The sequence below is a fragment of the Macaca fascicularis genome, chromosome 6 (assembly GCF_037993035.2).
Source record: "Macaca fascicularis isolate 582-1 chromosome 6, T2T-MFA8v1.1".
NCBI classification, from domain to species: Eukaryota; Metazoa; Chordata; class Mammalia; order Primates; family Cercopithecidae; genus Macaca; species Macaca fascicularis.
In genome coordinates this window covers 92,214,331-92,233,370 of record NC_088380.1, presented here as the reverse complement: position 1 = coordinate 92,233,370, position 19,040 = coordinate 92,214,331, and the positions used below count along the sequence as shown (strand labels likewise).

The 19,040-nt window shown below is 34.2% G+C and overlaps 1 protein-coding gene across 16 annotated transcripts in view; it reads left to right on the top strand.

Moving 5' to 3' along the window:
- The window catches only part of TMEM161B (transmembrane protein 161B), a 73,609-nt gene extending 55,933 nt beyond the window's left edge, over positions 1–17,676 (top strand). For 8 of the 16 annotated variants that reach the window (XM_045394804.2, XM_045394801.2, XM_073993770.1 and 5 more), the window contains 7 exons: positions 5,464–5,615; positions 6,150–6,210; positions 6,691–6,831; positions 9,585–9,698; positions 13,736–13,910; positions 15,110–15,206; positions 16,391–17,676. In XM_045394804.2, coding sequence (XP_045250739.1) covers positions 5,464–5,615; positions 6,150–6,210; positions 6,691–6,831; positions 9,585–9,698; positions 13,736–13,910; positions 15,110–15,206; positions 16,391–16,668 — 1,018 coding nt within the window. In that variant the 3' untranslated portion in view covers positions 16,669–17,676. Of the gene's footprint in view, positions 1–5,463; positions 5,616–6,149; positions 6,211–6,690; positions 6,892–9,584; positions 9,699–13,735; positions 13,911–15,109; positions 15,207–16,390 lie in introns of all 16 variants that reach the window. The other 8 variants (XM_073993775.1, XM_073993774.1, XM_005557335.5 and 5 more) reach the window with 5 other exon arrangements.
- Positions 17,677–19,040: the final 1,364 nt, after the last annotated feature.

Genomic DNA, 19,040 nt, shown 5'->3' with positions numbered 1-19,040 from the left:
GGCTAATTTTTTGTATTTTTAGTAGAGATGGTGTTTCACCACGTTGCCCAGGCTGGTCATGAATTCCTGAGCTCAGGCAATTTGCTCACCTCGACCTCCCAAGGTGCTAGGATTACAGGTGTGAGCCACTGGACCCGGCCCATAATAGTACTTTTATAAGTATATGTTATTTAAGTTGTTATTCTAAATCTGAGAGAAATTTGCCATTTTAGACCTAAAAATTGAACCTGTTTATCATTTGGAAGCTTATCTTCAGCTTGAAGGTAAACCTCCTGAGGAAATTGTACTACCTGTCCTTGACTTTTCTTTCCTATTACAATTTAGTGTTTTTATTTCTTGATTTGTTGAAATGTTTTGGTGGCGCTTTCTGTTAAAGCATGCATGTGGGGTAGGTAGCTATTTTTAGACTTTGCAGTTTTGAAAGTTAATTTTATACTCATTCTGTTGTTGGCATTTGGTTGGTTATAGAATTCTAGGTTATCTGTATTTTTCTTCATAATTTTGAAGGCATTGCTCCATTGTCCTCAACCTTGAAAAATGCTATTAAGAATTACTTATGGTGGGCCAGGCGCGGTGGCTCAAGCCTGTAATCCCCGCACTTTGGGAGGCCCAGACGGGTGGATCACGAGGTCAGGAGATCGAGACCATCCTGGCTAACACGGTGAAACCCCGTCTCTATTTTAAAAATACAAAAAACTAGCCGGGCGAGGTGGCGGGCGCCTGTAGTACCAGCTACTCGGGAGGCTGAGGCAGGAGAATGGCATAAACCTGGGAAGTGGAGCTTGCAGTGAGCTGAGATCCGGCCACTGCACTCCAGCCTGGGTGACAGAGCGAGACTCCGTCTCAAAAAAAAAAAAAAAAAGATTTACTTATGGTGATATTTAGTCTTTTGCATATACCTAATTTTGCTTTATTGTTCTTCTGAGGAAACTTTTACAGTTGTCTCTTGGTTGGTCTTGTTTCTGAAGGTTCATGATGATGTACCTCATGAGGATCTTTTTTACTTCTTTGTGGTGAGCTTTTGGTAGGCTCTTTAATTTGGAAACATCAAGTTTAGAAAATTTCTTTGATTATGTCTTTGAGAATTTCTTCTCTCTGTCCCTCCACTCCCATTTTCTTTCTCTGTCTCACATTTGTTAGTCAGATGTATGTTCTGGATTAACCTCTCATCAGCTTTTGTCTTTTTTTCTTTCTTTCTTTCTTTTTTTTTTTTTTTGATGGAATCTTGCTCTGTTACCAGGCTGGCGTGCAGTGGTGCGATCTTGGCTCACTGCAACGTCCATGTCCTGGATTCAAGCAATTCTCCTTCCTCAGCCTCCCGAGTTAGCTGGAATTACAGGCGCCCACCACCATGCCCGGCTAATTTTTGTATGTTCAGTAGAGACAGGATTTTGCCCTGTTGGCCAGGCTGGTCTTGAACTCCTAACCCCAGGTGATCTGCCCACCTTAGCCTCTCAAAGTGCTGGTATTACAGGTGTGAGCCACCATGCCTGGCCTTGTCTTACTTTTCATTTTGTCTTTTTGTTCTGCTTGATGGAACTTTTAATTTTTTTTTCTTGTTTTTCCTGTCCTGTTTCTTGTTGATGCCTAACCATTCCTTTTTCATAGCATCCTGCTCTTATTTCAAAGATGCATTTATCTTTGTCTAGCTTTATGAAATATACATATCCTATGTTTATAAATACCTAAATAAAAATGTGTGTATCTGTTTCTGTATATATAGTTATATATCTAAACTTCATTCTGCTGCCTTTATCATCTCTTTTTTTCTTGAAGTTACTTTTTTTCTGTTGCTGATTTTAGCTCTTTCTTTTTTTAAATAAGATGTGATGCTCTAATACAGATATTGCCTAACTATGACTTGCAGTATCTGGGTTGCAGCCTGTTTTTGTACAGCTCTTGAGCTAAGAATGGCTTTTTGACATTGTTAAAGTATTAGGGGAACAAAGTAGGCAGAAGAATATGCTACAGAGACTGCATATGGACCACAAAGCCTAAAGTATTTACTATCTGGTCTTTTATAGAATATGTTTTCCAATTCCTTTTTTAATGTCTGAGGATTCCTTTCATTTTTAAGAGATGGCCATTAAAAGCTGATTGGAAGCTCTGTATATAATTAGGGCTTGGTTAGTTTCACTAAGGAATACCTTGGTAATACTAAAGCCAGCTTTATTTTAGGTAGCCCAAAGTGTCATTGTTTATTGGTCTTTTCCTTGAGGCTTTTCAGTTTCTCTAGAGGAGAATCTCTTAATCTCCTGCCTGGAGTGTACAAACCTGCTACACATGTTTCCAAGGTGAGTACTACCTTTGAGTGTAGACTTTCACCTGATCATCCTGTTTTTGATGCAGTTGACTAAATCTGTACTCTCCTGTGCCTCAGGTTCAGTTTCTTCAGAGGCAAAAATCTTAGTCTTCTGCTGGAGTCAGAGTGGTCTGGCTGCATAGAAAGAAAATCAGTGGAGAGTTGTGAGCGCAGTTGCCACTTACATAGAAGTCAGTGCATACCACATCACTGCCTGTATACTTCTTAATCTTGTACCTCTTAAATTAAATTATCGAATTTTAAAGATTTAAACACAATCAGGAATGGTATCATTATCTGTTTGTATTGTATTGATCCATATGTTTTTGTATACATTCCCATAGTTTTGGTATTACATGTTAAATATTTAATTCAGTTATCTAGAAAACATTTAAGTTGTTGCTGAGAACTAGGATGATTTAATCTTTGATTTTCAAAATAACCCTGTGAGGTTGTGGATTGTGGTGGCGGCATTTTACAAATGAAGAAACTGAGACACGGAGAAATTAATTTTCATGTAGAAGATCACGTAGTTTAGTAAGAGTAGAACGAGGATTAAGCCAAACACTCTAGGTCTAGAGAATGCTTTCTTTACAACTTGGTCACACTATAGTTTAAAATAGTATATTGACTACATGGCAAGTGAATTATATTAGTAAGTGATACAATAAGTTCCAAAGAGGAAAAGAATGGCCTCAGCTGAGAAGGTAATGGTAAGTATCATGAAAGATGTGGAGGAGCTTTTGTTGAGTCTTGGATTAGGTAGGAGGAGGGAAGAGGGCAGTTCAGATGATAGATAATGATCGAAGACAGTGTAGTGATGACACTCAGGAGATGGTAAGTACACTATTCTGATTAAGGTGAAGATTTGGGGACTATGGAATGAAAACTTGAACATGTGGGTGTGGCCAGATCATAGTATTACATATGGGTTATTGGGAGATGGTGTTCTAATATGGAACTCAATAAATAATTTCGTTTTTAAGATTTATCCAGTATGCAATATGAAGTGAGGATGCAGTGATTATACCATTTTAGGCATTTGTGGTGTGGGACTGTAAAGCATTAGTGATAAGTGCAAGATCATGCTTCATGTCTGGATCAGGCTGCATATAATTTTGTTTTCCTTTAGTGTTGACATATTTTGTAATTTCAGTATTCTAGGATAACAAAGTGCAGTGGTAGGTGTAATTTTTGGGAAATTTTATTCTGATGATTTGGTACCACTTTTGGCCAAAGATACTATTTTGTTTTTCAGTGTAAGCAAAGAAGTTGGAAATTGTCTCCTTATAGATTCTAGTAAACATTTTCAGTAAAAATAAAGCAGTGTTTTTCAAACCTGGGTTTAAAGCATTTAGGCTATTAGAGATCATCGCTGTATCTTAAAAGCAATTCAGTTGTGGTTTTGCAGCTTGACTATATTCATCTTTCTTTGTCCTCTTCTAATATGTAAGCTCTTTGTTATAATGCCAAGAAAGAGATGGATGGACCTGTATTGTTTGATACAGGTTGAACATTACAGTCCAAAATCCAAAATGCTCCAAAATCTGAAACTTTTCCAGTACTGGCATGACACCAGAAGTAGAAAACTTTACACCTGGCCTCAAGTGAGAGATTGCAGTTAAAATGCAGTCAAAATTTTCTTCATGCATAAAATTATTAAATATATTGTATAAAATTACCTTCAGACTGTGTGTATAAGATATATATGAAAGGATTCTTTTGATGATGAGAATGTTTTAATTCTTTACTTCTGTCAGGGCGTTCTATTTTGAAAAGATTTTATGTGTTACTGCTATAAGTACCACATTGACTTAGGTGCTATGTACAGTTTTTTAGAGGCAATATAATCAATTGTTAAGTGCACAGATTCTAGATCCAGACTGTCTAGTTTTAAATCTCAACTTTCTCTAATCTAGCTGTGATTTTGAGGTTTTTACTTTTACCTCTCTGCCACAGTTGTTTTTTGTTGTTGTTGTCTGTTTGATTGTTTTCTGAGACAGAGTTTTACTCTTGTTGCCCAGGCTGGAGTGCAATGGTGCTATCTAGACTCACTGCAACTTCCATCTCCTGGATTCAAGCAATTCTCCTGCCTCAGCCTCCCGAGTAGCTGGGACTGCAGGCATGTGCCACCATGCCTGGCTAATTTTTGCATTTTAGGTAGAGATGGGGTTTCGCCATGTTTGCCAGGCTGGTCTCAAACTCCTGACTTCAGGCGATCTGCTCACCTAGACCTCCCAAAGTGTTGGGAGTTTATAGGCGTGAGCCAGTGCGCCTGGCCCACAGTTTGTTTTGTTTTGTTTTTTTAAGTTTTTTTAAATGTCTGTAAAGTAGCAATAATAATGTGGTTAATGTGAGAATTAAAAGTTAATTGGTATTGCCCGGCACATGGCAAGTACTAAATGATAGCTGTTATTTTCCATGCTTGACATAAAGTTTACGTAAAGGTTGCTTTTCTAGGTTTGTTTGCCAAGCACCTTATTTTGTTTGTTTTGCGATTTCAAGGAGAACAATTTGGTGTATAATGGAGATCTGAGTTCTAGCTTTGGGCCACGCACTGATTTAACCTTGATTAAATCAATTTGTGTGTGTGTCGGGATGGTTCAGATAAGATAATCTCTTCAGCCTATTTTAATAGATGAGCACGTTGAAACTTTGGCTGTGTTTGAATACTCAGTTGGAACTTGTTTTCTCTAAAGATTTTCGCTTAATACTAATGTGAAGTGGTGATCCCAGACATTTAGTTTTCATACTACAGATCAACAATAGCTACTAGTAAAATTCTCAAGTTTTAACTTGTTGAATTATTATGGATGATTCCTGTGTTATGTGTTTAATTATAAATGTAAACTGGTTTAACAGACATGCCTAATAAAGACAGTTCTCTAGAATAACCTCTACCCTGGCTTTTCATGTCACTGAGAACGTATTGCATAAAAATCTTGAAATAATCTTCTAGTAAAATTTGAGATAAACTAGAAATACATTCCCTAGCTATAACTTAGTATGTGGGTGCTCTTTTCCTTAATTTAAAAATGTTATAAACTCCACTTAGAAATAAATGTTGTAGCCAGATTTTATTGGAATCAAGTCCTATCAAGATCGTTGTGTATAGTTCCCATAAAGTTATTGTGGTTTTTCCTGAACTTTTCCTTCTGCAGCAAAGTTCTATTTTCATTAACTACACACTATTTTAAAGTAGAAGATGGTGGTGAAAGATCTGTTTGTGTCACCTTTGGATTTTTTTTCTTTGTCAAAGCAATGGCAGTATTGATTGTAACAGAAAATTATCTGGAATTTGGACTTGAAACAGGTAATAGTTTCATACAACTTTAAAAATCAATTTTGCTTTATCTAATGCTAATATTTTTGACCTCAGTATTTAAGTTTTATATCTGATAAATATTTAAAATTAAATTTAAAGTGTATACTCTGTAATGTTCTAAATAATTAACCTTTATTATTCTTAATTAAGATCTTCTTTTTTTGCTTTTGTTTTAGCTAAGTTTTTAATTAATATGTTTTCCAAAAATACTGTCTCATTTTTTTCCTTACAGTTAAATAAGTTTCTGTAATGCTAAAGTTTACTCACATAGTTAAAGAATTAATGCAAATTTTATGCACACTCATGGAATGTACAAATATCAAAGGGATGTTTTCAAAGCCTGTTCCTGCTAATAACCAAATTTTATTGCGTTATGGCATACTAATTAACACATGAAAGAGCTAAGCTAGTCACTTCAACATTTAAGATGCTCTGTTTTCTAGCATTTTATTTCCACAGAAAGATTCTATATTTCACATCTGTGATAAGAGTAATCTGTTTTTGTTTTTTTTTTTCCTACAGGGTTTACAAATTTTTCAGACAGTGCGATGCAGTTTCTTGAAAAGCAAGGTTTAGAATCTCAGTAAGTCTTTGAAAAATTAAGCATTATTTAAATTTAACATTTTATATTTTTAATAAAGCAGTATTTAGTATAGCTGTTTTAAATTAGTAAAGAGTTTTAAGTTGGACTGTCACTTCTAGAAACATCCTTACTCATAATTTTTATGACTATATAAAGTTAGTATCTTTCATAGAATTCTTATATAAATTTGCATTTCTTAAATTCATCTCCCTCAAAAGATTAAATTTCTATCCAAGTTATATATCAATTCCTTGTTGAATGTGTAAGTTAGGTTGTTGTGACTGCGACTAAAGAGATGCCTCATTTAGTTTACAGTTCACCAGAATCCATTATAGGTACTTGAATAATAGCAATCTTTTTGTAGAAATTTGCTTTGTTTTACTGTTATTGTTGTTTGTAACAGAATTGATTAGAAGAAAGGAAATTCTTCGAAAGCTAATTATAAAAATTTATCAGCTTCTTTAAAAATTTTATTTTTAGGAGTCCTGTTTCAAAACTTACTTTCAAATTTTTCCTGGCTATTTTCTGTTCACTCATTGGGGCTTTTTTGACATTTCCTGGATTACGGCTGGCTCAAATGCATCTGGATGCCCTGAATTTGGCAACAGAAAAAATTACACAGTAAGCGGAAAATGTACATAAGCACATGCAGATAAATATATGTTTTCCATCTTAATGAAGGTATAATATTGTAATGTAATCATAAATTATTGTATTGAAAATTAATAAATAACTATTTGATGTCACATTACTTCCTCTTTCAACTATAAGCAAGTTTCTTTTATTTGCTTCTAAATTTTAAGTCTTGTATTTAAAAAGATACACCATCAATTACTAAATTTGTCTTGCCTGTTAAAATGAAAATCTCAAAATTTATGTTCTTTCTAATTCAGGGGCTTACATTGAAATCTCTACAACTAAACTGAGGCTCCATAGAAATTTCCCTTAAAAAATAAGATCATTTTACTTTAAAATATTGTTTTAAGTTTTTATATGAATCTATTTAAATTAACTTTTTAATGTAAAATTTTATTTTAAAACATTTTAAAACTTAAAGTTGTATGTAAGAGATGTTTGTTTTCCTTAAGTTATTGACCTGCTTATTGACTCTTATTAAAATAATACATTAGTTTGGAATTGTTAATACTCTACAATGTTATATGTTGTACATTACTTCTAACTACCAAATTCTATCTTAGTTCTGAAATTCTACGTTTGGACAAGTTATATTTCATCTTCATATGTAGTTCAAAGCCCATTTACTGTATTCTTTGTGGTTGTCACAGATTTTTTTTGTTGTTGATGTAGACATCTTGGCAGAAAGATAGGCTTATATCTACTTCAACTCATATTCAGATCAAAGTTCCTGTCTCATCGTTTTGTTTTGCAGTAGAAGCCCAACTTGAGAATATTTCATTTTGATACGTGTATTTATAATCATTAAGTTTCTCTGGGTGATCTTATTTCCTAACATTTCTATTCTTTAAAACCTATTTTTAATGAGGCTGAGTCTTTAGTCTTTGCACATTCTTGTCTCTGTTACCTATGTCATTTCCCTTTAATTTAATTTTGACTGTCTTTTTTTTTTAACCTCACTTCCATTTTTCTACATATGCTTTATATGTGTGTTTACCTATTGTCACCTTCCACTACACACTCCTTCATCCTTCTTTTTTTTTTTTTTTTTTTTTTCCTTCTTTTACTCAGCGTGCTTTTGGCTACATCCTGCCTTTCTCCCACCACCCGTATCCCTAATGGCTTCTTTTAAGACAAAACCTGGTTCTCCCCCTCCTCTCTACACACACACTTCAGTCCACTAACCCCAGTGTTATGATTTAAATAAGCTGAAAAGGGTGGGTGGAGGGGAGCCCTTCACAAGCTACTGAAACCGCTGTGGGCTGCTCCTTGATACTAGAGTGTTCCCTAGCAACACTGCATACCTAATACTGCTTCTTTCTTCCCCACATCCGATGGTTTACCCAGGCTGTGGGATGAAAGAATCACTTTATAAAAACATTTCAAGCATTTAGTGGTGGTTGGGGGTGGAGCACACATTTTAGTGCCCTTTTTAGTAAAATGTGGCTTCATTTTAAGATTTTTTCCCTTTGGGGATTTGGGGTTTTATTTTCAGTTATTGCAGCCCCTCATTGTGTTGTAGCACTCTGCCTTGATATAAGGGTGTGGGCAAGCTAGTTCTGTTGTGAGAATAACATGACTGGCACAAAGAGCAGCATTCTCTTCACCCCCATGGCCAGGCACTAGGACCTGTTTTCATATCAGAGGTTAGAGCGAGAGTTCTGCCTTTCCCTGTCAGGTGTTCATGGCTTCCTGACCCAGCCCTGTTCACTCACACAGATCCCTGTCATTTGCCTGTGTAGTAATACTTTAAAATGTGGTGTTTGTGTGTATTTTGAATCCTCCAGTTTAGCTCTTAAGTGTGGTTGATAATGAAAGCAGTTTATGGTAATAAAATGTGTGAAGAATTTGCCTTTTTTCTGAAATAACAAAAATGTTCATCAGCCATCTGTCTCTGTAGGGTACAAACTTGGACAATTAACAATGAAGTTATAGTGCAGACCTGAAACCTTTGCTGTATTAGGTATATTGCCTTGTCAGGAGTAATGCAAATTTTTTTGATATATATATATATATCAAATATATATATATATCAAATTTTTTTGATATATATATATATGGGATAGGGAAATTATTTCAAGTGTGTTCATACTCATTCAAAAAGAAATTAAAATGTGGAATCACTTATGATTTTAACAATGGAAATTAAAAATTATACATGATCATTACACATTGAAAGGTTCCTCAGTTGCAGGTTGTTGGAGTAGGTTCCATCTGCCATATGCCTTCTAGTCATATGGACCTGGCTAATCACTATCATTTACTTGTAGATAATGAGGAGACACTTTGTTTCATTTGCACTAGAAAGTATCAGATGACTCTTCTGTACTGAAAATCCATTAGATTCATTGACTATCTAAAGTTAGAATCATTAAATACCTGCTTATTAAATCAGGAATAAAGTATGGGATTACTAAAGAATACTAGAATAGAAGTGAACAAATCTGAATTTTAGTCCTATATTTACCTCTGGCCTGTTATTGCCAAGAGCAAGTCATTTAACTTTTCTGCATCTAAATGTTCTCATTTGAAAAATTAAGATAATGACATAATTTCTCACAGGCTCAAATCAGTGTTAAATCATAATGATAAATATAAAATGATGGTGACAGTAGTACCGTAAGTAGTAGAATATTGCAAATAAGTTCCTACCTCCATTTTAGTAAGACCCAAGCTTCTGTAGTTTATTAGCACATGTTGTTTCTGAATTTTTATATTTATTTCTTACATATTTTCAGAACATTACTTCATATCAACTTCCTGGCACCTTTATTTATGGTTCTGCTCTGGGTAAAACCAATCACCAAAGACTACATTATGAACCCACCACTGGGTAAAGAAAGTATCCCTTTGTAAGTATGGGCATTTGAAAGCTGATTTTTATCACCAAAACTGCTTTACTAAATGTTATTTACTGTATTTGTTTTTCAGTGATAAAATCAGGACACTGTCTTTTTCAGACATTAATAGGAATGCTAAAAGATGTGTTAGAAAATTGAAGCTACAGAGCATCATTTAACATTTTTGTGATCTTTATTAGTTAAGGATTATTACTTTGCACTAATATTATCTTATACACTGTTTTTTTCTCTTCTTTACGTCCAGTCATCATCATTTTTCTGTTGTCATTGTGCCTATTGTTTAGATACTTTCTGGAGTTCTTTTGTTTTAATTGTGAAAATTATGGAGAAAAAAAGTAGTGTAAATGGAAACTCATATACTCAACCCCTATATTTGACAGTTGTTAACATTTTCCATATTTGCTTCATCCATTTTTTATTTTGTTTTTTGATGAAGCATTTTTGAATTAAATTAGAGACATAGCAGTTTTATCCCTTCATACTTTAGCTTGCACCTCTAAAAAAAAAAGGATATTTTCCTATATAACAATAATATCATCGTACCTAACAAAATTATCTAATACTAATACCTTAACATTATTATCTAATACTAGTTTATAGTTCTATAGTTAGGCAACTATATTTTAGCAGAAGATGGTGAGGAAACAAACAGTTTATTAATAGGCGTTAATAACTAGACTTGATATGTTAGCCTTGTAGAACTGTTAGAGTAATAGAAAGTTTCAGACAGAACTGGTCCAAACTCCAGCTCTCCTCCTCACTAAAATCTTTGCTTGAGGCAGATTACTTAACCACTGAGCCTCTGTTTCCCCATGTGGAAGACGAAGATAATAGTATCTACCTCACAAGGTTATCATTGGAGTAAATGAAAGAACACATGTAATGCAACCAGCTGGAATTAAGTGCTTAATAAATGTTCTTTTCACTGCTTTGCCTCATCAGAATTAAAATAGAAATACTTGACTAGTCGTTGACTCTGCAGTGTACCTTTTATATTGTGTACTTCTTTTAGATCCTGGTACCAGTTTTTCTTGGAGTATATATAAAATCAGTGATGACCATGATAATTTTTCTTTTTAGATTTAATCCTGTTGAACCCGGGAAATAGCCACTGAAAAAGTAATGCTTCCCCCCTGCCGATATACACTAATTACCTTAATGGTAATTTTAACTTGACAGATTCCTTAAGTATTGAAGAGTAATTCTAAGGATCCTAGGGTTCTAGAAAAATCTCAGAGAAACTGGTAATTCATATCTTTGATACTGAAAGCATTCCCAATCCTTCCTTGAAATTTGGTCGTGGAAACTGGATTTCATACTCCTGTCATTATGTTCTCTGATTTTATATTTGCCTTAGTTAAATTGAGAAAATAAGGAAACTAGCATTTATGATACACTTATACCAGTTATTATGTGAGATATTGATACTTTACATATTGTATCTTTTTATGGTAATTGTGCATATGTTGTTGTTCTCATCCTGTTTTATAAATGAAATAACAGGCTCAGAGGTTAAATAATTTGACTAAGGTTATTCAGCCAAATCGTGTGTACATAAAACACTTGGTAGTTATACCAACATTCACTTCCCTCTTCCAGTCTGATTAAATTACATGTGGATTCATTAGTAGTGAATACTTTATTTAATGGAAATGGGAATAAGGAACTTTTCCCTTGTGTGTATATTAAATTATAGGAAAAATGTGGTTTGTACATAAAGACCTGAGGTTCTCTTTCTTTGGTTTTACCTCTGCTCTCTTTTATTATTCTTTAATTTGAATTCATGGTTATTAGAGGCAGTTTTTAATTTTTGTTAAAAATCTAAAGTGCATATGGTAGATTGTGAAAAATGGCTTCCCATCAAAGAGGGTAGGATGAAGGAAAAATGAAGTGACAGGTTCTTCTTCTGTCACAGACAAATTGATTTGTGGAAAGGTGTTTGTAATCAGAAGCAAAAAATATGGTATAATGTAGTTTCAACCCAGAAATGTATTTGAGTCCATCATGTGTTCTGATAAAGCATTGAAAAAAAATAAAATATTGGTAAACAGAGTCCATGTGTGCTTATAACCTCATAAAAAGAACACAGCATACACAGGAAAGCTCAGAATGGCATCAGGAATTTAGGGTGATTTCTTCTGCCTGTGCTTTACCTGTGTACTTTAAGCCCCTCCTCATGCTCCTTCTTGAGATACTCTATCAGATCAATTTTTCAGGTATTTATGATGATACTGAATAATCTAATTAGAAAGTAGTATTTAATGACTATCATCCTAAATCCTGAACCCATAAACTGAGCAAATAATTTTCTAGTTCACTACCTTCTATTCCTTTCATTCACATTACCTGTTATCCTCAAAGGCTGTGAAATAGCTGTCTTCAGGCTGCTCCCAGTTAGTTGTCCTTGTTGCACAACTGGAGGGAGCACAGTATTGTTTATAGGTCCCCAGGAAAGGGTCAAGGCTGTGGGTAGGCTTGTGTCTTATGTACTGTTACCCTCACATGATGGCTCCCTAATCTCATTGTTCATTGTAGTGGAAACATGTTGATAAAATGTTACGCCTTTATCTTTCTTAGCGAACAGTGCATTTCCATTGGAATTTTATGTCCATGTCCCCTCGTGACTTAATAAAAAGAGAGAGTATATAAAGTAAAGCCTTTGTCCCATTCCCATTTCTTAACTCCATTTCATTAACAGTTCGAGCAAAATATTACACTTCAAATTTTCCTATATTATAGTTTTAGTTATGAGGTTTTTGTTTTTTTTTTTTTTGTAAATCTTTTCTCATTTGTTCTTCTTTATATGCATCCATTCTACCCTCATGTTCTTACGAATTTCAGGGAGACCCTTCTCAGTTCCAGGTTTTACCTGGCAAATCAGTCTGTGCATTACAACGGTCATATTAAGTGCCTGGTAGGTACTAGATATAAGACTAGATGCCAAGGGTGGTCTAGTTACTACATTCAAATTACTTGCAATGTATTTCTTCATCAGAGCAGAAACCCATGGTCTTTTAAAAACATTAAACACCAAAAGGACATCAGAAGTTATCTCTTTTTTCTAAAATTCTTTAAGCAGCCCTCATCAGTGATCTGGTTTCTGAAACGACGTCTTTTTTTTTTTTTTTTTTTTTTTTTTTTTTTTTTTTTTTGAGTCGGAGTCTCGCTCTGTCGCCCAGGCTGGAGTGCAGTGGCCGGATCTCAGCTCACTGCAAGCTCCGCCTCCCGGGTTTACGCCATTCTCCTGCCTCAGCCTCCCGAGTAGCTGGGACTACAGGTGCCCGCCACCTCGCCCGGCTAGTTTTTTGTATTTTTTTTTTTTAGTAGAGACGGGGTTTCATCATGTTAGCCAGGTGGTCTCGATCTGCTGACCTCATGATCCGCCCGTCTCGGCCTCCCAAAGTGCGAAATGATGTCTTTACGTTATGTGTTTTCACCTAGAATCCTAACCTTAAGTTTGAGGAATTGCTTAGAACCAAGCCAGCTTCAATGCATAACAAGTTAAATGAATTGTTGTAGAGGAATTTCAGGCATCTGATATCTTTCATAATGTATCAGAAGTTTTGATTTTCCAGTGGTCCCAAGTGAAGGCTCAGCAGAGTGGAAGATCCCATGCAAATAGGTGTATGATCAGGCAAAGCTGTACCCAATGATGTTTGGTGATTGACTTGATTAGTCCCACAGGCAATCCCTGCAGTTTTCTTGCTTTCCCCAACTTCTCTTTTCATGTCACAGCCAGTTTTTATCCATGGAGGAGGGTATATAGAGAAAAGGGTATCATGTATTGCTCTACTTTTTTCTTCTAGATACCTGTTAACTTCTTATGCTTTCATAATACATTTATCTAGTTCTGTTATTCAAGTGAAAGTATTATACAGATAAGTCTATGGCAGAGTCAGATTCTCTTGTGTGTCTAACTGTTACTAAGTATAGACTTCTTATATTTTATATGGTGAGCATTAACATACAACAAGCATGCTAGCATATTGTTGTCTTTGAGAGCACTATATCAACTTTTTGATCTGTAGAATGACAGAAGCCACATTTGATACTCTGCGACTCTGGTTAATAATCCTGCTGTGTGCTTTGCGGTTGGCCATGATGCGTAGTCACCTGCAAGCTTATTTAAATTTAGCCCAAAAATGTGTGGATCAGATGAAGAAAGAAGCAGGGCGAATAAGTACGGTTGAGCTACAGAAAATGGTAAGTTTTATACCCTAGTCAAAATGAAAAATAGCAAAAACCACACTTTAAGAAAAAAGAAAAATATTGGTTTCCTTTAGTAGATAGTATTTCAACCCGTCTTATTCTTATTGTAAATAAGCAAAACAATCTTAAGCTAACAGATATCAAAGAGACCTTTTTCTGATTTTGGTGCCACGTGAAGGAAGGGGTCTTAATTCTTCTTCCTGCCTTAAGTGCTTGGTGTCATACAGTGGGTGGTACAAAGCTGTTTTATGCCTAATATTGCTAAATGGGACCCTTCTAATTGATTTGAAAGACGTTATAACATATTGTCCAGACTTTAAGACTTAAAGAGTGGGAAATACTACTTTTAGTGGCTACATTTATTCATTTTAAATGTACTTGAATATGAAATGTAAGTATTTAATTTATTTGAGGCTTCCACAGAAGAAAAGGACAAGGAATCCATCTGCCACTATAATGGACCAATAACTTGATTGTATCTTTCTTTAAGAGAGGTAGTTTTAGCTACCTCCTTTTACTATTATGATTGTTATTTTATTTTTTTGTAGAGACAGCATCTCTCTATATAGCCCAGGCTTGTCTTGAACTCCTGAGCTCAAGCAATCCTCCTGCATCACCTCCCAAAGGATTGGGATTACAGGCTGAGCCACCATGCCCAACCAGCTCCAGTTTTTTATTCACCTCCATAGTTAGAGGCATTTATTAAGATTTAGACAACTTTTTTTCTGTTTTACCTTTTATATATTTTTATATTTTCCATAGTTTGACTTCAAATATGTTCATGTAGAATGGGGACTTAATTTTTTATTTATGAGGGATTTATGCTCATATGTGACTCTGCCTACTATTGTTATTTAGTTGGATATTTTAGGTAGATGCCCTTACATTTTGTTTTATCTTTGAAATATGAGTAAATGTATACCATTTGAATCTTAGTCATTATTTTCTCCAATATATATACATCATTTAAGAATTATTTTTAAGGAATCTATTTTAATGTTCTCACATTCCAAAAACTTGTCTTCAAATTGAGCCTTTCCAGAGTCATTTTGGGGACATTTAGCATTGACATTTAGCTTCCTTCTTGTGAAAGGATTATCTCTTAAACATTTTGGTATGACAATTATATGAAAGTTTAATTCACTCTTAACATGTCAGTTGTATTAGACACTTAAGAATGTTGTTGGTTGCAGGTGGCTCGAGTCTTTTATTATCTTTGTGTCATTGCACTGCAGTATGTGGCGCCTCTGGTAATGCTGCTTCATACAACTCTGCTTTTGAAAACACTAGGTAGGCATGCCCTGGCAACTAGGAAGCATCTTTTACTTTCTACCTATAATTAATAAGGCTTTTTGTCACCAACAAAGAAATGCAACTCTTAAAATTGTTTCTCTTTTTAAAAGCTGTAAAAAAGAACCATGGGAAAGTTTTAGCTGTGGAAGGTGATTTATCATTTTCATTTTGAAAACTCAGACCCATGGTTTTATAACTTTATGCTTTGTCTTCAAGAATTGTTTACTAAAGGTTAAGTCTCAGATTTACCCAGTAACTTTAGTAAGCACTGTTGATCTTAGTTACTTTTGTGTTATAAGAAAATGATTTAAGGTTTTGTTATTGCCTAATATTTATATTATTACAAGGCAATTATAAACTTAAATAAATTACAGAATGCTATGGTAAGTTCTAGTTTAGATAACTTACATTGAAAGGGTGAAGATTTCTCAGTACAAAATTCTACAAGTCTCTTCATTAAGCTATCAAGTACCCATGTGGTGTTATTCAAGAAGTATCTATTACTGCATTAATCATTTCCCCTTTTTTGGATCAGGCAATCAGCCACTGTTAGGGTTTAAGAAACCCAAAGGAACTAAAAGTATTATTTGGCTTCATGGACTTAGTGGGTGTTATAGACCTGATGATAGGTGTAGGTGCCCTGTAAGAATCTATGGAATGTAAAGGGATAAGTAGTTCAGTTGTAAATTAAGTGACTCATATCCTGTCCACTATAGGAAAGTATATGATGAAAAAAATTTCTGGAAGCTATTAATAGGTTTTCATATTGAAATCATAGATAATTTCTGAGAAGGGAATTTATTTTGATATTCTAGAAGTAGAAAATATTTCTCAGAAGTTTTTGAATCTGTCCTTGTCACTCCAGTAGAGTTAGCTGATTCATTTCTTATACAGTGAGGAAATTGTTTTTGTTATTTTACCCATTTTTAGTGCACATAATTAAAAGTATATCAGACTTTTCGCTTTTATGTGTACCTTTACTGATGAGGCCAGATAGTCTCTAGTCACGTTAACTTTTTAGGGATCTAGAAGGATTATTATTTTACTTTATTTTCAACATAAAATGATGTACTATGCCTCTAAACTTATTGTTAATTTCAAATATAGTAAAGATCTTTTTTTAGTGAAAAGCTTTGTAATTAGTTACTCTTCAAATTGTATTTGTGTCTTCGATTTTCTAGGTAATCATTCCTGGGGAATTTATCCAGAATCTATCTCTACCTTACCAGCGGATAATAGTCTACTTTCCAATTCTGTTTACTCTGAATTACCATCAGCTGAAGGGAAGATGAAGGTAACTGTTACGCAAATAACAGTGGCACTGAGCAGCTTAAAAAATATTTTTACTCCTCTTCTTTTTCGAGGACTTCTGTCTTTTCTGACCTGGTGGATTGCTGCTTGCCTCTTTTCTACAAGCCTTTTTGGGCTTTTCTATCACCAGTATCTGACTGTGGCATGAATCTCAGTTAACAAAAAAGCATATCCAAATCACACTTTAAATTCAAATATTTGTGCCCTTAATGGGCTGATGAAAACCAGAAGAAAGCAAATACAATGGAAAAAAAAAAAAACATATCAGAATGTCTTGTATTAAATGTTTCCTCTGTATTCTCAGGGTGAATTAATGTTGTAATATTTAAAATTACAAAATAGATTGTTATCTGTTACACTGTGGCATTGGAATTTTAACTCTTTGTATTTACTGGTAGGAGAGGGCTATCTACAAGGGTAATATTTCTGATTACCCTGGTTTACAGAAACCTCCAGCAGTCTTTGAAACATCTCACATGACTCTAGTTACTGATTGCTTTTAATGGTATTATGGTACTGTTGATAGTCATAGTGGCTGCCTATAGAACGATCTTCAAACTGAGCCATGCTTTAGGAGAGGGAAAGGGGCTAAAGTCTCTTCTGTTGGTAATATATTAGTTACTCTTGAAACAATAAAATCCAACAGAAAGGAAGAGATAGCTACTGTATATTACAGTAAAGAAAGCTGCATAGTTATTTTAAATTTAATGGAGATGAATATGGTTAAAATATATAACTACTGCTGCTTGAGAATAGCAAGAGTATTGTTTTAAAACATATTCTACCCAACTTGAGAGTTCTTTTAAAATGACTGGCCATATGAACATTTGTAATCTTGCCATTAGGTTTGGACCTGCCATATTTTATTTTATTCTACGATCCTAAATAGTTCCTTTTAATAGGCTAAAAATATTTATCAATACTGATCAGACTTTAAAGAAATTACTTTGTAAACCTGCTGACTACCTGTATGTATTGTATATATATTATATATTAAATATATAATATATTGAGATTATAAAAGATGAAAATATTGAATCCTTATAATATTTTAAGTTGCAGAATGTATGTTAAAAAGTGACTTGAATGAGATGTATTTGTATCTAGAAATTTTATTTCTTTTTGGAATGAGATTAAAATACATTTTGAAAGTTCAGCAGAGTAAGCAATTTATTTGTATTGCCTATGTGTGAGTGTATTTAAAGTTTTATGGACGCTTAATAATTTCTCCCAAATTAAAATTCTTTTTCTGTCATTTCTGAAAATCAGAATCTTTCCCTCCCAAATCAGGTCTACAGGTATCATGTATGCCTTGGTTAAATAGGACTCATTTTAAATTTGTAGTTTCTAGAATAAGAAATATTTTTGTTTTACTGGCCAAAGTTGAGATAATTTGAATGAAACATTCAAGGGAAATGAAAAAAAATAAAACTCTTTTTGATTCTTTTTACATCTAAAGTTTAAAATGAAGGGTCAAGATTGTAAAATGTATAAGAGATAAACAAAGGTAGTTTTTTTCTCTTTTTAAATAAATGAATAAATACTTTTCCATATAACTCTTAGGAGGCTGTCTTTATTTTCAGTGCCGTTACCACTGTTGAAAGCAAGTTTGAAACCCTTCTTTTGGAATAACTTTCAGGGCTTAAGGTTCACATTCATTTGAAAATTTTAATATAGCAAATTCCTGTCTTTGGGTGTAGATTTAAATATTTTGGAAATAGCCATGTTTTAAAAGAAAAGGAATGCTTATACACTGCTGGGGATGTAAATTACTTCCACTCCTATGGAAAACAGTATGGAGATTTCTCAAAGGACTAAAAATAGAACTACCACTTGACTGAGCAGTTTCAGTATTAGATATCAATCCAAATGACAGGGAATCATTTTATCAAAAAGAGACCTGCACTTATCTGTTATTGAAGCAGTATTCACAGTAGCAAAGTCATGGGGTCAACCTAAGTGGCCATCAATGGTTGATTGGATAAAGAATATGTGGTATGTATGCACCATAGAATACCATGCAGCCGTAAAAATAGAATGAAACCATGTTCTTTGCAGCAACATGGATGAAGCTGGAGGCCATTGTCCTAAGTGAACTAACTCAGAAACAGAAAATGAAATACCAGATGTTCTTTTATAAGCGGGAGCTGAACAATGAGTACTCATGGACATAAAAATGGAAATAATAGACACTAGGGATTCCAAAAGAGGGGAAGTGGGAAGGAGACAAGGGTTGAAACACTACCTGTTGGATACTATATTCACTATTTGATTATGGGTTCACTAGAAGCCCAAACCTCAGCATTGTGTAATACACCTATATAGCAAACCTGCACACGTACGCCCGGAAACTAAAATAAAACATTTTAAAAATTGAGTAGTAAGTACTTAAACTGGATAAAACTCTTTGAAATGAATTGTGAAGATATCCTAATGACGCTTCATGTGTATTTCCAAAGAAAGCATTTCAAATATATTTTGAGAGATATCAGCATCATCAAAATGTGTTTGTTTTGTAAT